Source organism: Erpetoichthys calabaricus, chromosome 12 (assembly GCF_900747795.2).
Source record: "Erpetoichthys calabaricus chromosome 12, fErpCal1.3, whole genome shotgun sequence".
NCBI lineage: Eukaryota > Metazoa > Chordata > Cladistia > Polypteriformes > Polypteridae > Erpetoichthys > Erpetoichthys calabaricus.
The window spans coordinates 98,615,428-98,635,689 of NC_041405.2; the positions used below are offsets into that span (position 1 = coordinate 98,615,428).

A 20,262-nucleotide genomic window follows, 5' to 3' on the forward strand; every position below is an offset into this window, starting at 1 on the left:
GTCGGGATTACATGAAGAGACAGAAGGATGTGAGGAAGCCTACATCCACAGAAGATCTGTGGTTAGTTCTCCAAGATGTTTGGAACAACCTACCAGCCGAGTTCCTTCAAAAACTGTGTGCAAGTGTACCTAAAAGAATTGATGCTGTTTTGAAGGCAAAGGGTGGTCACACCAAATATTGATTTAGATAGATAGATAGATAGATAGATTTGATTTAGATTTCTCTTTTGTTCATTCACTGCATTTTGTTGATTGATGAAAATAAATGATTAACACTTCCATTTTTGAAAGCATTCTTTGTTTACAGCATTTTTTCACACCTGCCTAAAACTTTTGCACAGTACTGTACATACAAAAGGTAGATGTTGAACTGCTGCCTCCTTTGTCATTTTCATTCTTATTGCTAATAAGGAGCAATTAAAAACAATACATGAAACTGTTAAAAACTAAATGAAGCAATTAAGGGTGGGAAATCTTAAAAAGCAAGACAACCGAAATGAAACATATGTTGCTTGAGTGCTTCAACGGTGATTGACTTCTCATTTAAAAAATGGGTTGGAATAAAAACTTGCAGCCACTGTGGCCCTCCAGGATTGATGTTGCTCACCCCTGGGACAGACTATGTTGTTATTCAGAATCCATAGTCTGAACTTAAAACTTGGGAAACAAGAATTACAGTGAAATGTTATGACCCTCCAGGACCTTCTTTGTAAACGTCTGCTCTAGAAGCTCTACAGTAGAATTATCTCAACTATCTTCATTGCCTACTCTTAAAGTTTAACTCCTTAATAAGACCAACACTTCTGTGCATCACCTTTTTTCTACACTTCTGCTTCAATCAACCAGAATTTTTCTGTTAAACCAGGCTGCACAGATCTTTCAGCCTTTTTCCTGTTCAAAACATCCAGTACAACTTTAGCTGAATTTTTTTGTCTTTGTCTATCATCGTCTTTCTGTCTACTTCTTTTAGGAACCTAGTGTACAGTTTGGTTATTTACTGTCTCACAGCCAACATCATATTCTTATTTGTTCTCTTTATTTAGTAACGTCTCTATGAGCTTTGTTAGGCATTGTTGATAGCTCTTCTGATGTTTGCATTAGCATTTATCAGGTTACAGTGACTCAGTCATTTTCCAACCCGTTATATCCTAACACAGGGTCACGGGGGTCTGCTGGAGCCAATCCCAGCCAACACAGGGCACAAGGCAGGAACAAATCCCAGGCAGGGTGCCAGCCCACTGCAGGACACACACCCACACACCAGGTACAAATTAGGATTGCCAATGCACCTAACCTGCATGTCTTTGGACTGTGGGAGGAAACTGGAGCACCCAGAGGAAACCCATGTAGACACGGGAAGAACATTCAAACACCATGCAACTCCGGGAAGCGAACCCAGGTCTTCTTACTGCAAGGCAGCAGCGCTACCACTGCGCCAACGTGCTGCCGTATCAGGTTACATACTTCCCTGAATTAAAAACAACCAACCATTTTACCAAAATATGAATGCATGAAGGGGCCTTAGCTGCCTCGAAAGCTTGCATTTGTAATCTATTTAGTTAGCCAATAAAAGGTGTCATTTCACCCAATTTTCTCCTGTATCAATCTATGGCTAACACAGTACAACACTCTACTGCTATGTATGAAAAAGGGTAATTTAATAGCTTTTTTTTGTCCTACAAACTGAAATTAAGTTGAATTTTCTCAGTTATGAAGATCAAGTCTGGTGAAATTTTGAAACATGAGCACCTAGCACTAACACCCGTCATCTTCACAGTCATTCCAAGTACACCTTGCTGTAGCCTGTGGAATGGAGCTCAACGTAAGGTTCAAGGCTGGAAGTTGGTAACCTGCATTCATAGTCGTAGTCTTTTTCACAGGTGCTATTATTCTGACAACTTGACATATGTGTCGCTCATTATCTTAAGATTATGAGTCCAAAAAAAAGATTGAAATGCCATTCCTTTGAATAGGAAACATGAAGTGATTAAGCATAGTTGAGCAGCCTTGATAGAATGTTTTAATGAAGACAAAAAATTGTTTCATGGTTTGTCTTGATCATTAATGTTATTATTAACCTACCCCTGACAATTTTCATTTATTTTGATGTTATGTAAGTAAAAATGGGTGTCATTTCTTTGAGGCCAGAGAATCATTAAGATTTTTCTCTGTTTAAATTAATTATAATTATTGCGTTCACATTATGAAAAGTCACCATACAAATGAGTTTTCAAAAACAGGTTAGCTTTGCAAATTGGGGGATGCCTGTATTCTTATTCTTTATGGTTTATACTTTTTCTTTCTGTCTACTGTATTTTCAACTCCAGGCCTTTTATCTGCTTAATTGATAATGACATAACGATGGACTTGCCCACACCTGCCCATGAAATAGCCTTTGAGTCAATTGTCCAATTACTTTTGAGCCCCTGAAATAAAGGGATTGTGTTAAAAAAAAACGCTTTAGTTGCCTCACATTTTTATGCAATCGTTTTGTTCACCCCAGTGAATTAAAGCTGAAAGTCTGCACTTCAACTGCATTGTGAGTTGTTTCATTTAAAATTCATTGTGGTAATGTACAGAACCAAAATTAGAAAAAAGTTGTCTCTGTCCAAATATTTATGGACCTAATTGTATCTTATTGTAACAAGTGCAGTTGAAACTTCGTTATTCTGAAATCAACTTATTTCCTTCATCATTCTACAGTTTACTTGAGAATGTCCAGCTCTTTCAACTTTATATCTTCTCCCATTGCATTTCATTTTACTTCCAAGTAGAATACCTTGTTGAAGGAAATGCCTTCTTGTGTTTCAACTGGAGTCATTCGGGCATTGAAGGAATGCTGGCATTTGCCTTCAATATCTGAATGAGGCAGTACACTGACTGAAATCACTTATAAAGGATGACTTGAATATCACCCATCAGTCCTCTCTAGAGCTGCCACATCCATTCAAAATGCCAGAATTTTAAAGCTATGCCAGTAACATAAAATGACTGGGAGCTGGAGTGTACACTTATCCCTCCATCTTTTAAAATAAAGGTACACCAAAAACAGTCTAACCATAAGTTATATGTTGGTCACTTTTGACAAATTATGCACATATGCCAATTCTGTGCCCTTGCCAGAAAGAAAAACAAACTTGTAACAATCACTCGGTTATCACATGTTGCCTCCTTTGCATTTCATTTCCCCAAAACAGCAACTACACTTGTCATTTGTTCATTATTTCCAACGTTCAATTCCATTTTCTATTCACACCGAATGCTTGAATCATCACTTTGAATGCTACACAATTCACATTTACTCACTGCTTTTACTTCATTTCTTGTTACTACCACACCAACCTCACAAGGTATCTAAGGCAATTCTAAGTTGCAATTCTGTTAAGTGTCCACCACCTATGGTAATTCTTTAGTACAACACTTAAATAGTGCAATTCATTTGTTGCAGTCAGGCCCACGCTGCTAGTTATTACTCACTTGCTAAAGCATTTAGTCTGAAGTTTCGAAATGCAAAAATTTTACTCAAGCCTTATTTCAATTTGTGTTTATTCATTATCTTGATGCTTATGAATAGTGAATTGTTTGATTAAAAATAACAAGTACACATTGACAATAATCTTCCATCGGGTCTGCCTTAAATTTTAATTTTAAATCATTAGACTCAAGAATAAATGATTCACAGTAATGAAAACACAGTACAGTCAAACACATCACACTGATTAGACAATGATGTGTTCATGGTAGTTCTTACTGTACACAGGACTTGGGATGGTTATTACATACTGACTGATGAATAATGGCCTTTAAAGATTAAATTATGAAAACTTAGCTCAGCAGTTGTGATTACTTTAAACCAATAGAAGGCCTTTATGACAAAGGGAGGAAAACAGCTCAAGATCTATAAATATAAAATAAGTTTAAAACATAGCTAACTTATTATAAATATAGTCTTGGGTATAAAGCAGCCCTCCATTATGAATCTTGCCATCTGATGTGCAGTGAAACAGGTACATCAGGCTGGGCCATAGTTAGCTTGTCAAGTATTCTTAAAAGAAAGCAAACTCGGCACTCTGCCCGTCTTTATCATGACCATTCCTCCTGAGTAAACTGAGAAGGTATCCTGTAAAGTTTTGTGGCTTTTCTGACTGTTCTGAAGTATTCATACCTGGGACTGGCCTAAATGTGTGTCTGTTTATAATGTGAATTACCCATCACCACTTCTGACACCAATGTATCGATGTTTGCAAAAAACCTAACAAAAATTGTAGATATATTTTTCTGCCAATGCAGGAGTATTTTATGTTGTATCTGTTCTGAACTTTTCTAATTCAAGTTTTCTGATGCCAGCCTGGTACCCCAATCATATCTTTAAAAAGCAGTGTGGCATGACCCACTATCCAGCCCTTCTATCTCAAGCTGATCTGCATTTCAGTTCTTCTGCTTGTTGGCTCCTGCCCAACTCTGTGTGTCACTGTTCCTTAATAACCCAACCATTTTGATCTTGAAGCACCACCTACCCATTTCCCGCTTCATTTACTTCTTGTCTTCACCGCCCATGTCTAGGATGTCTGTTTTGCAGTATTGTAAAGACCAGGAAATTCCATGTTAGCAAATTTATGCTGCATATTGTCATTTTCAGAATCATGTAATCAGGGAAGGAAAATACACCACAATACTACTTAATGGAGAACATTTAATAGTTTAATAATAAGTTGCTGTATACATTCAGTGATTATTCTGATTTTCATGTTGCCACAAGCTGTTGGCGAAACCTGTAAACATTTAGCTACAAACCTGTTTTTATCTAATTCTTTATGGTTAAAATGTCTTGTTTTCCAATGGGGTCTGAACTGCAAAGCAAGAGAAAGTCCATCTTTTTCTACTGACTGTTTTTCATATCTAACAAAATATAAAACATATTCACAATGCATCTTAATCCTCCAAATTATTATTTATTTTTTCCAGTTTGAAAATTTTAAAAGATTTATTGATGCCTCTCACTGTTGGTCATAATCTGTTGTGAGAGGTAACACTGGAACAACCCTGTCCCAGGTCTGCAGAGTATTCTGATTAAATGGGAATGAGGGATATGTAATACCATTTTCACACTCTTCTTCACTCATTCCTTGACGTGCATCTGAACTGGAATCATACCCTTACTTTTTTCATAGCAAAGCTTCACTGAAGCTCTCCAAAATGTGGAGATCCCACACTACACAAATACATTTTGGTGTAAAAGCTTCAAAGCTAATTTTAAAGCAGTGTATGTGGTAACATCTACGGTAGTCTGAATGAAGTGCCTGTTCAAGAATGGCACTTTACATTCTGCTAGTAATTTCTGATAATCGTCGTCACAGTTTATATTGAACAGCTATGCAGACGAGCTCAAATAACAGACATCCACTGCATTTTAGTAATAACATTGATTGAATGCCAATGGACTTTTACATGACTGCAGAAAGCAAAAGCTCTTCAGTGTTTCTGAGAAGGGATGTCCAATAAAGAGTTCAGTAAAAGCACGTTATGTGTGAAAATGGTATAATTTCCAGCTTGGCATTCCACACTCTTAGTGGTGCATCCAACTTTCTCCCATTACAGGAAAGAGTCTGGAATTGCCCCCCTAACAGAAGGATGACCCTAAAAGGTACATGACTTGAACTCTGGCTGAAATGCACAGCATCAGACCAACCGTGAAATTTATAGAACCACTATCCCAGCTCACAAAGCTAGTTTTACACCTTTTTAAACTTAAATATTAAGATTAAACATTTCCATATGTACCCATAGTGTGTGTTTTTTTTGTCCTTACATTTGGGCGAATGGCTGTTTATTTATTTTTAAATTAGACATACAAGGCATTGAACTCTCCCTACACTGTATTAGCCCACACAGCTCACAGAAACTTGATGGCACAAGAACTGACCAATAAGAAACTTTTTAACAACAAGGTAGACTGCAATTCAATAGTTGCCTGGGGGTAACATAGTAAACAAGAGTCCATTTTTGATTTGCAAATTAAAAGAAAAAAAAATCTGTTAATTCAAGTATAACTTACTAATAAAATAACTATACAGCATTAAATTTCTCATAATACATTTTAAATTATTTTATAAAATATATTTTGGCATATAGTTTTTATCACTTTATTTCTTTTTCTTTTTTTCACGTGTTTGTGTAACAAAACTTTAAGTTGCTTCAGCTGAACACCCTTCTTTTATTCTTTGCAAGGAAACAGTAAAGGGATTGTCACATACAAACTTGATACAGTATAAAAAAAAAAATAAAACCTATACAGAGCTTACATACAGCAAAGTGTGTAGTGAATAATGACCTCTTTCAAAGCGAAAAGCCTCACACTCCAGATATTAGGCATCTTAAATATTGTGCACCTCTTCATTTTTACTAAACAGAGACAAACATTTCTTGCTACATCCTTTCTCCCCAGAAAAAGACTTGACAGACTCAAAGAAATTAATCCTTTTTTTTTCTTGTAGGAATGCAACCAGTCCATTTGTTGTTTGTTTTTTTAGGCTGAAGGTGCTCACGGATGGCTATCAGTGTTCAATTATCTTCAGAAATATAAAAAATAAAGATCACCCACAGCCTTATGGCCATGAGGAAAGCTCAAATAGATCAAGAAAAACACAAAGAGCACCTCTCTTATTATACAATGTGATTTTGTTTGAAAGAATAAAAAGAGAACAAATGGCGGACGTGAAGGCTTTAGTTTTTTTTTTTTTTTGTTTTGTTTTGTTGAATTTTTTCGTATTTCTATTAAAAAAGCAAGTAGCCACTCTAGCCAAGAAACATAAAATAAAAGGTGATTCACAAATATGTTATGCTTTGAGTGTTTCAACAGTGAAGAGGGGAACAAATGAACAATGCAAAATGCTGCTTTGAAAAAGAGAAAAAAAAATGATATACCAGCTTCGGTATTTTATTGTCAAATTAAAAGAAAACACGCGGCTCTGTTTGTGTCTTTTATCACAGGAGCTCTGAAATGATATTTGGATAGGTCCTCATTTCCAGGGAAACAAAGCAAAAAAGGGGTTGGTGGGTGTTTTGATTTGGCATGTTACGTAGTAAACAGCAACACTGCAGTTTCCTCTCCTCGTACAGTGAACAAAAAACAGCTGGAACACAAACCCACATGTGCTCTTGCTCCTGATGCCAAGGCCATTCCCGTGGGACAACTCCATCCTTTGAAACAAAAAAAAGAAATGTAACGATTTCATTCTTGTGCCCACTGCCGATGTGTTGTCAGGTTTTTTGCACTTTTCAGGCATTTTCCACATTTCAATACCCAACATCTCCTCCTCTTTAAAGAACAATGTCCTTTAGCCTTTTTCCGCCAGGTGAGTCTTTGTCTCTGCTGTCGTGAAGCAGCTGATTAATCTCCCTGACTGCCGGTTCACTGTCCTTTCCTTCGGGCTGCCGCAGAAAACTGTGATTGACAATCCTTTCAACGTCACGGCTGTGCAGAGTGTTGTAGGAGGCTGGAGGTTTAGAGCAGAGTGGGCTCTTTAAGTGCACAGGGGAAGTAAGAGGGCTTACAGCCTCTCGCCCATTTCCAGCTTCCCGAATAGCCCCACTGATCTTAGGGCTGCAGATGGGTAGGTCCACTGTCCTTTTTACTTTCACTTCACTCCTCTCAATATCCTGCCCTGGCTCTGGACCGTCCTTGCCAAAAGTGGCAAAAGTTCTTTTTGTACCACACTCTTCATATGGAGGGACATCCATTGTGGGTGCCTCTATGGACAGGGCAATAATGTTGCGTCCATGCTCTGGTGATTTAGCCCGGGCTGGTATCGGTACACGAGGCATCCAGCACCGGTCTGAATGTCCAAGAATCCGGCATTCCTCTCTGCAGTGAAAACCTTCACTTGAATCTGTAAAAAGAAATACACAATTTATTTTAAAGTGAAAACAGCTTCAGATAACTTGCAGATCATTAAAAATAGTAAAAATTAAGGCATTTAAGATAACCAAATGTGGATGAAAAAAATTAAGTAAAGCATTCAAATCACACTCCACACCCACACAGTTAGCATTGGAATAGGTGTGCTTATATGTATAATTGTTTTTTTTTAATGTGAAAAACCTAAGGCAGTACAATGTACTTAGTTTACTATTAATTCCTTTTGTCTGGAAGATATCAAAAGAGGAAGGAAGAGAGACAGCAAAAGTGAGAAAACAAAATAAAAAGATATCATATGAAAGTAAGTGGTGCTACTGTACCTTTTTTTGAAAAAAGTATAAATATAATATCCATCCATCCATTTTCCAACCCGCTGAATCCGAACACAGGGTCACGGGGGTCTGCTGGAGCCAAACCCAGCCAACACAGGGCACAAGGCAGGAACCAATCCCGGGCAGGGTGCCAACCCACCGCAGGACATACACAAACACCAAGCACACACGAGGGCCAATTTAGAATCGCCAATCCACCTAACCTGCATGTCTTTGGACTGTGGGAGGAAACCGGAGCGCCCGGAGGAAACCCACGCAGACACGGGGAGAACATGCAAACTCCAAGCAGGGAGGACCTGGGAAGTGAACCCAGGTCTCCTAACTGTATATATATATGTGTGTGTGTGTGTGTGTGTGTGTGTGTGAATGTTTAAAAGTAAACAGAATTGAAAAAGCATCTAAGTAACATCAACACAATGTTTGGGTAAGTTCCCAAGTTGCCAATAAAATATTTACTTAGAAGCACGAAATGTAGTTCTCTAAATGAGACATATAAACATACATTTATACAAAAAATTAAACCAATTAATTAATTAAGCATAAGACTGTCCTATTGTGGATCAATATCATGTAATGCATCAAATATAATAAAATGTACCTCTGTTTCTAATACCATTAGACTTGGCTAATGATAACAGAGAAGTCACATTGTGAAGGCATACAAAGGTGCTGTAGCCATGTTTCCTGACACACTTCCATTGAATAATTTGTTGGCTTAAAGTGTTCAATGACAGAGAGGATGCAGTGCAACTTGGTAATAATTTTAATCCTTCCAAAGTCCAAAGTCATTTATATTGTTTCATTGAATTATTTGTCTTATCAGTTGAGGCAGGATTTGTATTTAACATATCTTTTACATTGGAATCAGCTCTCCTTCTGCCATTTATTCACAATTTACCCTTTTCTTCACCAAGAAGTAAACAATATAAAAGGCTAAAACAATATTTACCATAGTTGAAAACAGTCTTTATTTGGGGACTATTTCTGTCTCAGATGTTTAATTTGCTGTAAGGTGGGGTTTAATAGAAGGCACTCAAATATTTTAATTTCTTTGGAGAGGAGGACTTCTGTTAAAACAGTGATATGCCTCTTAAACCCAATTTTGGGAGTTTTTTAAGGCTTGATTTAATTTATCGCTTGAAGCATTAAAACTGCTACTCAGTGTTTGGCCAGTATTGACATTCTGTTAATGTTGGTTAGATATAGATTTTGTTTTTCAGCCTTAAATATCACAATGAAAGATTCCACCAGAACTAACATTCCACCTGCTATACGGCAGCATTGGTTCAACATTGGTGTGTCTGCTCTTCGATGATAATATAAATTCAACCATTAGCTGCCACTGAAAAGTGGAAAAGATATTATTTGGGAATAATTAAAAGCCATAATAAACCTAGCTTTAAGCTGTATTACTTTAATACATTATCAACTTCAGTCATTGTCAAAGACCATTGGATTAAAATTGGAGGCAGGTAGTAAGACTTTTAATGGCTTTCATAAAGCAGCTTATTAAAGAGAAAAATAAAATAAAATTCTAAATATGGTTTTGTAGTAGTTGTTTTTCAAAATTAATGTTTCATAATATCAGTGCCATTTCTGTCCCATTGTTTTTTTGTTAGTATTTCCATGGTGACTGAAACCACAGATTTCAATGTTCCTCTCCCACTACTAATGACTGGATGATACTGAACAAGTTGCTTAATTTGATTGTACTTTAACTGTTATAAAGCAAGTTATTCTGAAAGCTGTACTATTAACCGAATAGTGTTCTTTGAGAAAGGGACTATCAAAATCAAAACTTACATTATCTCAATATCCACTCTTAAAAAGGGCAAAAAATGTCCAGAGCTTAAAAATATAGGGTGCCTGTCTATAAAGAAGACAGTTTTTTTACTGCAGTTTATTGAGTAATTTTAAATTTAACTGATTGCATATTTTTGTACACTCTGCTTTCATTGTCTTGATTTATTTTTACCAACTAACAGCATCTTTAAGGCTAATGTACTTCCAAAAATAGAAAACGCAGCATCAAGCTGGAAGCCAGGGGCACACTGGGAGTTGTATTTCCCATTTCCCTTACTACTGACTCTTGAGTGCAAAGGCTGTAAAATGTAACTGTGAGTCCATTTTAATTCACATTCTTCAGTTAGCTGAGCAGATGATTAATATCTACATGTTCTTTTTATCTAATTTCAGCCAGGTTTTGACAGCTAAATGATTGGACAGGACAAATTTAGGGATATGAAGTGCTGCTTCTGAGCCAAGAGAAGTACTTTAAATGTCACTGCTTTGGAAATAAACGGGTATTTGAGAGGTGAAAGAGAGAAATGAAAGAGAATAGGATATTTAACTTTAAAGAAGCAGACACCTGGCTAGAATGTTGACACTGAAGTAGGGATGTGCAGACCAAGCAGCATTCAGTGATAAGAAGGGGATTAAAGGAAGATGAAAGGAAGAAACACAATGAAATGTGGAATAAAAGCAAGAGAATCAGCTTTAGATCGAGTGAATTAACCAGATCAGTGACTTCAGACAAGTAAATCTTTAAGAAAGTATTAATATTAGAATCTTGAACAAGCAATTTAATTTCAACCATGGTGAGCAGAGCTTATTTATATGAACTGTTTTATGAGATTTTGTACCTGCCACATGCCCTAATTATAAATCTGCCTACTCAGCTCAGTCCATGACTCACTCCACAGAGAGCTACAATGGGTGCAGCTTTTTCCTGTGACCAGTTCCATAATGACAGCGTGAATGGCAAAGTTTATTGAAATTGTTGTTTTACTGTAATTCTTGCTTCCCAATTTTTAAGACCAGACTGAAGATTCTGAATGACATCATAGGCAATCCCAGGATTGGTGGCTCCAGGTTTTTGGTCCAACCCAATTGCTTAATGAGAAGTCAGTTATTGCTGATGAAGCACTTATTGCTGAAGCAATATTTTTCTACTTCATTTTAGATGAATTGCTTGTTAAGGTTTTCCATCTTTAATTGCTTATTTTTGTCTTAAACAGCTACACTTACTGTTTTTAAAGGTTCTGTATCTATATACTGTATATAAAATCCAACGTCTGTCTGTCTGCTTTTCACGAGAGAACTACTTAACGGATTTACATTGGGTGTTTTCTATAATTGTTTGAACATTCCGGTTGATTTTGCAACTTCTCTCATCATGCTAAGTATCATAGTTCGCTTGAGGTACTGGTTTATTTGAGCGAATCCGAGAGAGTGGCTGGGGGCTGGGGACCCTTCTTACGCATGTACCAGCCTCCGTTCGAGTCGGTCTACCTCTGGCCACATGTTGGAAAGTACCTTGCCTCCGCTTAGCTAACGATACCTGTTTGTTCAACAGACGTTATCATCTATAGATTGTTAAGGAGTAATGTTTGACGTTTTTGAGAGAGAGAGATCAGAGCTACGTGTGTTTTAGAGGGTAGCTGCTGATTACCAGAGATATCACGGCCACATGCTTTTCTCTTCACACAGGTGACGCTCTCCCATCAGAGCTGAACATGATCAGATACAGTGGCAATGTTTGACATTGGAGCGTCCCTATCCTCCGCTTGTCCAGAAGGATATTTTAAAATTTTTTTTATTGATTTTTAAAGCTTGCCCTGTTTCACTACTATGTGGGAGGAGCCGCGGGGGACAGCTAGTTACTAATAAGATGCAAATGACAAAGGAATCAGCTGTTCTTCTAACTTGTTTCCATTTATACCTGTGTGTATTCATCGTGGTCTGTCTGGTTTCATAATATATTTAGAAGGAAAATGAAGAGAAAAAAGTGAAGGCTTGAGAATTACTCATCCATTTTAGGACATAGCTAAATGGTCCTAAAACATGAGGACATTGGGCATCCGAAATGAGATAAGAAACTGAGAAAAAGAAATCAACTTAAACAAAAAACTCAATAAGATCCAGAAATTATGTGATTATTTACAGTGGAAACCTGCACCCACTGCATCCATTGTGGTCTTTCATGAGCAAACATTAGTAGCCATGCATGTAGTGTACTGTTTGAATCATCCCAGTGATATTATACTAGGGAATTGCCTTTTCTGACACACTTCTCTTGTAACTCTGGAACTAAGCTGTTGCAAGACCATTAAATGTTTCTTAATTCCACATTCTATGAAATTCAGTATCAAAGGGAACTGCTACATCTCTTATAAACTAACAACTCCATTTGAAGAGCAAATGTCAATTGCTTTTAGCCAAATAAAAAGCATAAGAGCTTAAATGCTCTAAAGCTGACTTTTAACATATCAAACTTGGGTGCATTCCTATCATTGAGTGCTCACTCCTACATTCCTCATTTTTAGTTCTTAAGGCCCATTTTTTATAGTAAGTAGCATGAAAGAACCTATAAGCAAAACTGATTGTTTTCCATCCCTTATATTTTCTTTTTTTTCTAAAGCGTCCAACCTACACAATTTCTATTCATGTTTCAGTTATGTAGTATGTAATTATCATAAATTAAACTACTTTTTTCATAAAACTACCTTTTTTTTGCAAAAGAAAGAACCTGGGATAAATTCTATTTTATTTCACTCAGATTAGCTTTTTCCAGCTGTGTTGGTTTTGTTGTTCTTGTTAAACATTTTGGTCTCCTGCTGCTGATTCAATGATTTGTCATATTCCTAATGAGAACAAAAAATACAAATAGTTTCTAACCTGACTTTAAAAAAAGAAAAAGAGAAAAAAAACTACATCATACAGGCAGACTGGTCTTTGGAGTTCACCACCATTACCGTTTTGGATAATAGTATAACAAGCCATCCGCTAACACTGGCCAAACAGTAGAGGTACAGTTTATTTAGATGATGAAGTTCTGTAACTCTCAGTCACCTGTAACATTTAGAATTTGCAGAATTTCATCATCTTCCTTGAATGTCTGAATAATTAAGTTAAATAAAACTCACAAACCAGTATATTGATATGTTTTTATGAACATCTTTATCTTACTGTTATCCGGAGGAGGGAATAAGGAAGGAACCAACCCCAGATGGGACCCTAGTCTACTGCAGGGTGCAAACACACATCCCTTTTACACACACAAACCTCAGCTTTGGAATCATAAATAACTAACATGTTTGTCTTTGGGAAGTAGGTGGAAAGCAGAGTACCCAGGGAAAACCTACAAATACAGAGTGACAGAACATAAAAAATTGATGCAGATAATGATCAAACTTGCAACTGAATCCTGCTGTCTCAAAGCTGACAGAGCTGAATGCCAATTAAGAAAAATGCATACACAATAAGAATTGAGGTAGTGTCTTAAAATTGAGTTTTTCTTATTTTATTAATAGCTTGCCTTAGAATAACAAACCCCAATTTCTTCATATCTTCCCTTCATGTAGCCTCCTTAACACCCATTATTTATTTTTCAAAGTTCCACCTTTGTAGTTCCTCCCAGTGGTATGTGCCTGGTTTACCATCATACACCCCTGCCATCCACCTATTCTACTGCAGACAAATGGCGACATTATTAGTAGATGCCCCAAAACCTCAGCTGGTTTGTTTCCACCTGGAACTGCAGAAGCTCTAGTTTAAGTTTCTAAAAAATAGTTAAGGTCCTTGCCCAGTCACTGACATTCTCTGTAATGTGACATAGCGTTCATAAACTTGCATAATATAATTCAGGGTTATGCAAAGCTGTGAGGCCCATAGAAAGAAGCAGCAACAGTTCATTTTAGGACTCAAATTATGCACACTTCCACAAAGAGCCAATTTCCAATTAATCACATACATTTGTCTTTAGGGATATGTGAAGAAAACCAGAGCACCCAGAGCAAAAGCACATGCAGATACAGGGAGAATCTAAAATCTCCACCCAGATAAACCTGAACTCAGGGTACTTGAACTATAAGGCAGCACCACTAATCAACCATCATGCCATATTAAGCGCATTCTTAAATATCCAATTTTAATATTACAAAAGATTTTCAAATGATCTTAGTTCACAATCGCGGGGCCAGGGTTCAGAATCTTCACCAGCAGCACTGGTCTCATGGCAAGAATCAGTTCTAGGCAGGGACTGACCCACCATATTTACAAACAGCCAATCTGGAAGAGTGAATTTGGAATCACCAATATTCTACAACTGAAGTTGCCATGTAAGGTATTATCAATTAACCTAACCCGCACAATCTTTGTGATGTGGGTTAAGGTTTCTAACCCAGGATGCCGGCTCTGTGAGGCAGCAGAGCAAACCACTGTACCACCATACTGCTCATAATCCAATTTGTCACATATTAATTGTACGTTCATTTTTTTTGTGATATCAATCTGCTTAGTTGAATAATATTTATTACTCTGTACAACAGACTGTTTTTTATGACTATTTATTTCTTGTGTTTTGCTGGCAGAGGTAAGGCTGCCATCACACTCTAATCCATCAGCAATTGTTTTGTCAGCAATGAAAACAACTTTTCATCTTACCATCACATTGAGATATTCAAAAATAAAACATACACATATAAAGACACATTTTGTTAAAAGAATACTCAAGAAATCATAGTGACAAGTAGGAAAAAATTGTTCTTATTCATTGTATTCCTAATGTACATTTAGATAAACATCCATATGTCCAATGAAGGGAGAGATCCCTGTATAAAAGTCAAACAATTTAGAGATCCTTAATTTTGAAACTGATTAAATAATTATTTCTGTACATAACAAGAAAGTACTAGTTTGTTCATGAGTCAGTTAACTGTTTTCCCTCATTTTTTAATACAAAATTGTCACTGCCTCTGTTGTTAATGTGCTTTTCCTAATAAAGTGCTACAGGCCACGGGAGCTTACCTTGTCAGCGTAAGATCTGTTTCATGAGTCAAATATGAATATATTTGTACTCAAGCAGACCCACCCTCATTCACAATTGGTCTAATCTGACTCAATGTACACAACCCATATAAACACAGAAATGAATTCAAACTGCTGAAGCTTAGGGGCGACAGCACTAAAATCTGTGACTCGCTTCATTGCTATAGTAATATCAATATACTGTATGGTTATTTCTGATAAACAACCCGCAGGACATCCAGATCATTCATTCAACTTGCTATTATTCTATGCAATGCTCATAGAAATAGCAGTCCAAAGTCCAAATAACCCTTTCTCCTGTCATATACCAGTATATGTATATGCAGTGAGTATTAATAAAGTTGAGACATTTGTCTCATTTGATATGGCACCACTTTTATTTTCTGAGGCTACCTTCTTGCCCTTAACCCCACATCTTCATCTCACTGTACCTCTTTGCCTTTTGAACTGCCTCAGTCTATTTTTCCTCACAATGTGGCAAAATTCTTCTTTGTCAATCTCAGCTATATACCATACCTCTCTCTGTCTCCGTCTCTTTCTGTTCTTATCTTTAACGTGGCTCTCCTAAACAATACAGAACTGAAAGCATGTTTATTTTGAAGCTTAGAAGGCTCCTTTGATGATCAGACTAAGGACTGTGTCATATTTCTATGGGCAAGCACATATGCAATACATGGCTGTCAAGATAATGGAAATACCTAAAGTATGTAATGGGATATAATACAGCCACTGAGAACCACTAGCACGATACTAATATAACTTGCTGTAGATTCTGTAAGAGTCTCAAGCTGTTTTGAAAGCGCACAACACTATTCCTATAAAAGAAATTCCATTATTTGTTCATGTTATGATGTCAGTAGTAACAAAGCCAGGTGTTAAGTGAGGTTAAGATCTGATGTCTGAGACAGCACTGGTATATACTTTACATTGTTGTCATGCCTTTCAACCCATTTATTGACCATCTCCACTCTGTGTATGAAGCTATTATCATTCAAAACCACTTAATGACCACTCATTCAGTGTGGAATGTGGTATTGTCATCCCATGAGATTTCACAGCCATCATGCTATACAGTATGAGCTTCACCACAGAATGAATGTGATCACAGAATTACATTCTATGTGTTGCCTTTACTTCTTCTTCTAGGAAAATGCACCTCACATCATAAAAGGGCAACCACAATCAGGGCCTGTAGACTTCACAATGGTGTGTGTGTGTGTCTCAAACATTCACTTATTGAGGAAAAGCCAAATAGTGACATTTTTCACTGTTTAATAGACCATGGCTTGATCTCTTTGTAAATACTTTATCTGTAAAAGTCCATTTGTAGTTTTAATAAGGGATTTATATACTGCAACCCATCCATATTCTTCCTCCATGCAATGTTTTAAATGGACTACTACTGATTAAACAGTCTGTTCCTGCCTTGGGTTGATGTTTATGGTGAAAAGATCAGAGTTTGTTGTTGTTTATTTTTGCCTATTAAATTTGCAGTTAGATATTTAATTCATGTATTTCAGTCAATGTGGAGTCTGAATGTGTTTCTTATTTTTTTTTGTGGGTTTAGTCTAGAAACATCTGAATATTCCAAGAAATACTGTTTTAAAGAATCTTTAAATTGACATAGTGTTTCACTTTGGACTGCTATTCCATTATAAAATAAAATATTGTGATCAATTAGGACATTCTGTTAAAGTTGATTATTTAACAGAATGTCACAAAATCTGTAGCTAACAGGGAAGGTTAAATTAAGCACATTTGTATGGGAACTGCAGCCTATATATCCTCAAAAAAAGCCAATGTGGTGTCACTCATGTGTCACACAAATGACAGTCGCATCACTTTTCTGTTATATTGGAACCATGTTGTGCATAACAATAAAGTGTATAAAACATGACAAATAAGCAAAATAATAATAAAATGATTATTATGCATAGGGCGACACAGGGGAGCAGAGTTTAGCAGTGCTGCCTGACAGCTCCAATGGCCTGGTTTTGAATCTCATCCCAAGCAGCGTCTGTGTGCAGTTTCCACATTCTCCTCATGAGGCTTTTCTTGTAGATACATCTCAAAGATGCATATTAAGAAGACTGGTGACCCGAAATTGGCCATATGTGGTTAAGTGTGGGAAGCCCCATGAAAGAGACAATTGGTCTCTTCAGAGTTTGTTCCTGCATTGTGCTCAGTACCACCAGGGTAAGCTCAATTAGATTAAACTGGTATGAAAACCATTGGATGGATGGGTACTTAAAATATCATTAAGCATTAAAAACCCTGACAATGTGTGTGCAGCATGTTGAATTCCCTGCTTGTGCTTGCTGATTGATCTTGAAGTGAACTTGATCAATAAGGAAGGCTGTATGATTGGAAATTGCCTAATAATATCTTCACTAAAACTGTAAGACAATATGAAATATTTAGCACTAACATAAAAAAGTAAATTACATAAACAATACATTTTTTTCATAGCATGATTATGATCTTGAATGTCATTTTTTTTTGTATTGGGAAGGGTCCTTGACATGTTTTGGGGCTGCCTACTATCTATTTTAAAAAATATTACTTTAACATGAAAAATATTTAGACCATTGGCCTTTTAAACATGTCTACTGTGATAAAATTAAAATTGTGTAAAATTATAATTACAGCACACGCTTCCTTTTTATATCATTGCCGACAGTACCAGTATATTCACTGAACAATAACATAAAAAAGATTAAACTTCCTGGTATACCAATCTCAAAATATGCTTGTAAAATTTCATACATGAAGTCATAATACAACAAGCCAGTCTGAAAATAAAGATTACCCTGCTCATTTACTCCCATTAGGTGACCAGAATGTAATGAATGTTATCATTTTCAAGAAACTGCAAGCACCTCATTTAATCCTTTCTCAAGAAAGGTACTGAAAAAAATCTGATAAAACGCCTTAAATTTAGAAAATAAAAAGGATGAACAATGACCTAAATTAAGACCAAGAAAGATGAGCAAGAATTGCTAAAAATAAAAAATAGCTTCTCAGAAAATATTTTTCTTTGTAAGATTACATTTGATATTGCTCTTTTTTTCTTATCTATATTCCCACACCTTTGCTGTGCATTATTTTATTTAACTAAGATAGAAGAAAACCAGATTCAATAAAGCACTGTATCAGTTAAATACTCGATGCTAGAATTTCTTGCCGCATGTTTAGTGAAAAAAAAATGTGATAAATAAAATGAGCAGGAAAAACACAAGACCTGTATTCGGGGTCATGCAGGAAACAGTTGTGCTTATGCTAAAATGTCCATATTATAAGATTTGTCTAATACAGATGAACAAATACTACAATATAGGAGCAATTCCTTCCCAAGACTGTAAAATTTACACTGCAACACATAAAGAAGTCTGCAGAGGAGAAGCAATCAATATGCTGTTTATGTACTGCAGAACATGTCTCCCACACCAACATACATACATATACAAGTAAAAAAAGGTTTACAAGTATGCCCACTAAATATAAAAGAGAACAGACACAAATACATTTATATGTAAATATATTATATAGATGAAGGTATCATGAAACATAAAGGGTTTATAAATTGTTCCATTTAGAAATAATCTTATTGTTTTAAGTATGAGCTGACATCCTAGCTGCATTCCGGGGAGTGCGACAGTGATGAAACAAATCATTAATTAAACACTATGCTGAGTGGGTGGGCCACATACAGTATTCCATCTTGCAGTGCAGGGTGTGTGTGTGTGTGCGCACTCACAAAAACATCTAATTCCATGTCTTCTGTGCTACTTTTTTAACATCTTAAAAGTGTCTTTTTTATTTGGATATAATAACTCTTGAAGAAAATAATAATGTTTGTATAGTAGGAAGAGAGGACAGATAAAATGGTTGTAAAGAAGCGCCTTTGTCCCACTTTTCAGCCATAGCAGCAATTAACTTACTACAAGATCTATGCGATGTTACTTGATTTCTCTACTGACAGAATCCAAATCTATTATTTTTTCCCAACATCTACAATGAGAAAAATATAGTACTTTGTACTTCTCAGCTCGCCCTATCTCTCAGAGTGACAGCAGTCCGTATAAATGAAAAGTAGCATTAATCACTGTCTTCAGCAGCCTTGCATTAAATCTTGAAACAGTCAAAGATGCTGAATTCAATCAAGCAAACAAATTTCAAAGCACAAGCTACAGATGCTGACTGTCAAATTCCCATTTCACAAACATATCAGAAGTAGCTGCATATTTATGTATTTTTAGGGTGCAAATCAGCTCTGTTTCTTGTTGCTACATTATGTCTTAAGATACACAAGTTTTGTCAAAGATGAAAAAGTAATTTTAGCACTCTTAAGAAACAACTGTGCTGAAGAATTCTATGAAAAAAGGTTTGTGTTTGAGATGGTAACTGCTTTTGCTACAGATGATCTTCTTTAACTCAAATGGTTTGTTTATTTGTGTGTCCAGTTTGCCAGGCTGAAAGATGATCCTCAGCGTAGGCTAATGGCAAAGCTGGCTTGGCGTAAAATGGTGTGAGAAGTGGGATGCACATTCCTTCAGGCTGCTGAGCGCAACAATATGCAATTCTAACAATAACAGATGCTGTCTTCCCTGTTATAAAAGCAAGGATTGTCTTAATGGTATATATTCTAGAATATCTGAACATTTTAATTCTTGTTGACTTATATACTGTGTCCATCTATCCATCCATCCATCCATTATCCAACCCGCTATATCCTAACTACAGGGTCACGGGGGTCTTTCACAATAAACATTTATTGAAGTGCTCTCATACCCAGGTTACCAGACTCTCACTTTTAAATATTATGTCTTCAGAGAAGCCACTCGAAAAAGGCTCTTAGCTGTTGTAATGATCATGTAAGCCACAAGTGAGCCAGGCTAGAAAGCCTTCAAATTCTGGTGGTACTGTCCCTATCTGAAAACTGGAAGCTACTTAGCGCTGCCTCTGGTCAAAATCCCCAGAACGGGTAACCTTGTAAATGCAAGCAGAAAGTGCTAAAGGGCACTTAGGGACCGCTTTGACTATAGGCTGCCATTCCACCAGATGTCTTAATCAGTTCCTCCATGCATACAAATTCATTGACTGATTTGACTTAACTCACGCCCTTGGCCTATCCTACAGTAATTTATTTGTTTCTTGGAAATCTGCAAAAGATGCAGGATAATA

At 36.5% G+C, this 20,262-nt stretch overlaps 1 protein-coding gene across 1 annotated transcript in view; it reads right to left on the reverse strand.

Annotated features, from left to right (window-relative positions):
* Positions 1–4,683: 4,683 nt before the first annotated feature.
* The window catches only part of pcdh19 (protocadherin 19), a 131,413-nt gene continuing 115,834 nt past the window's right edge, over positions 4,684–20,262 (reverse strand). The window contains 1 exon segment of the mRNA XM_028815926.2: positions 4,684–7,889. Coding sequence (XP_028671759.1) covers positions 7,321–7,889 — 569 coding nt within the window. The 3' untranslated portion in view covers positions 4,684–7,320.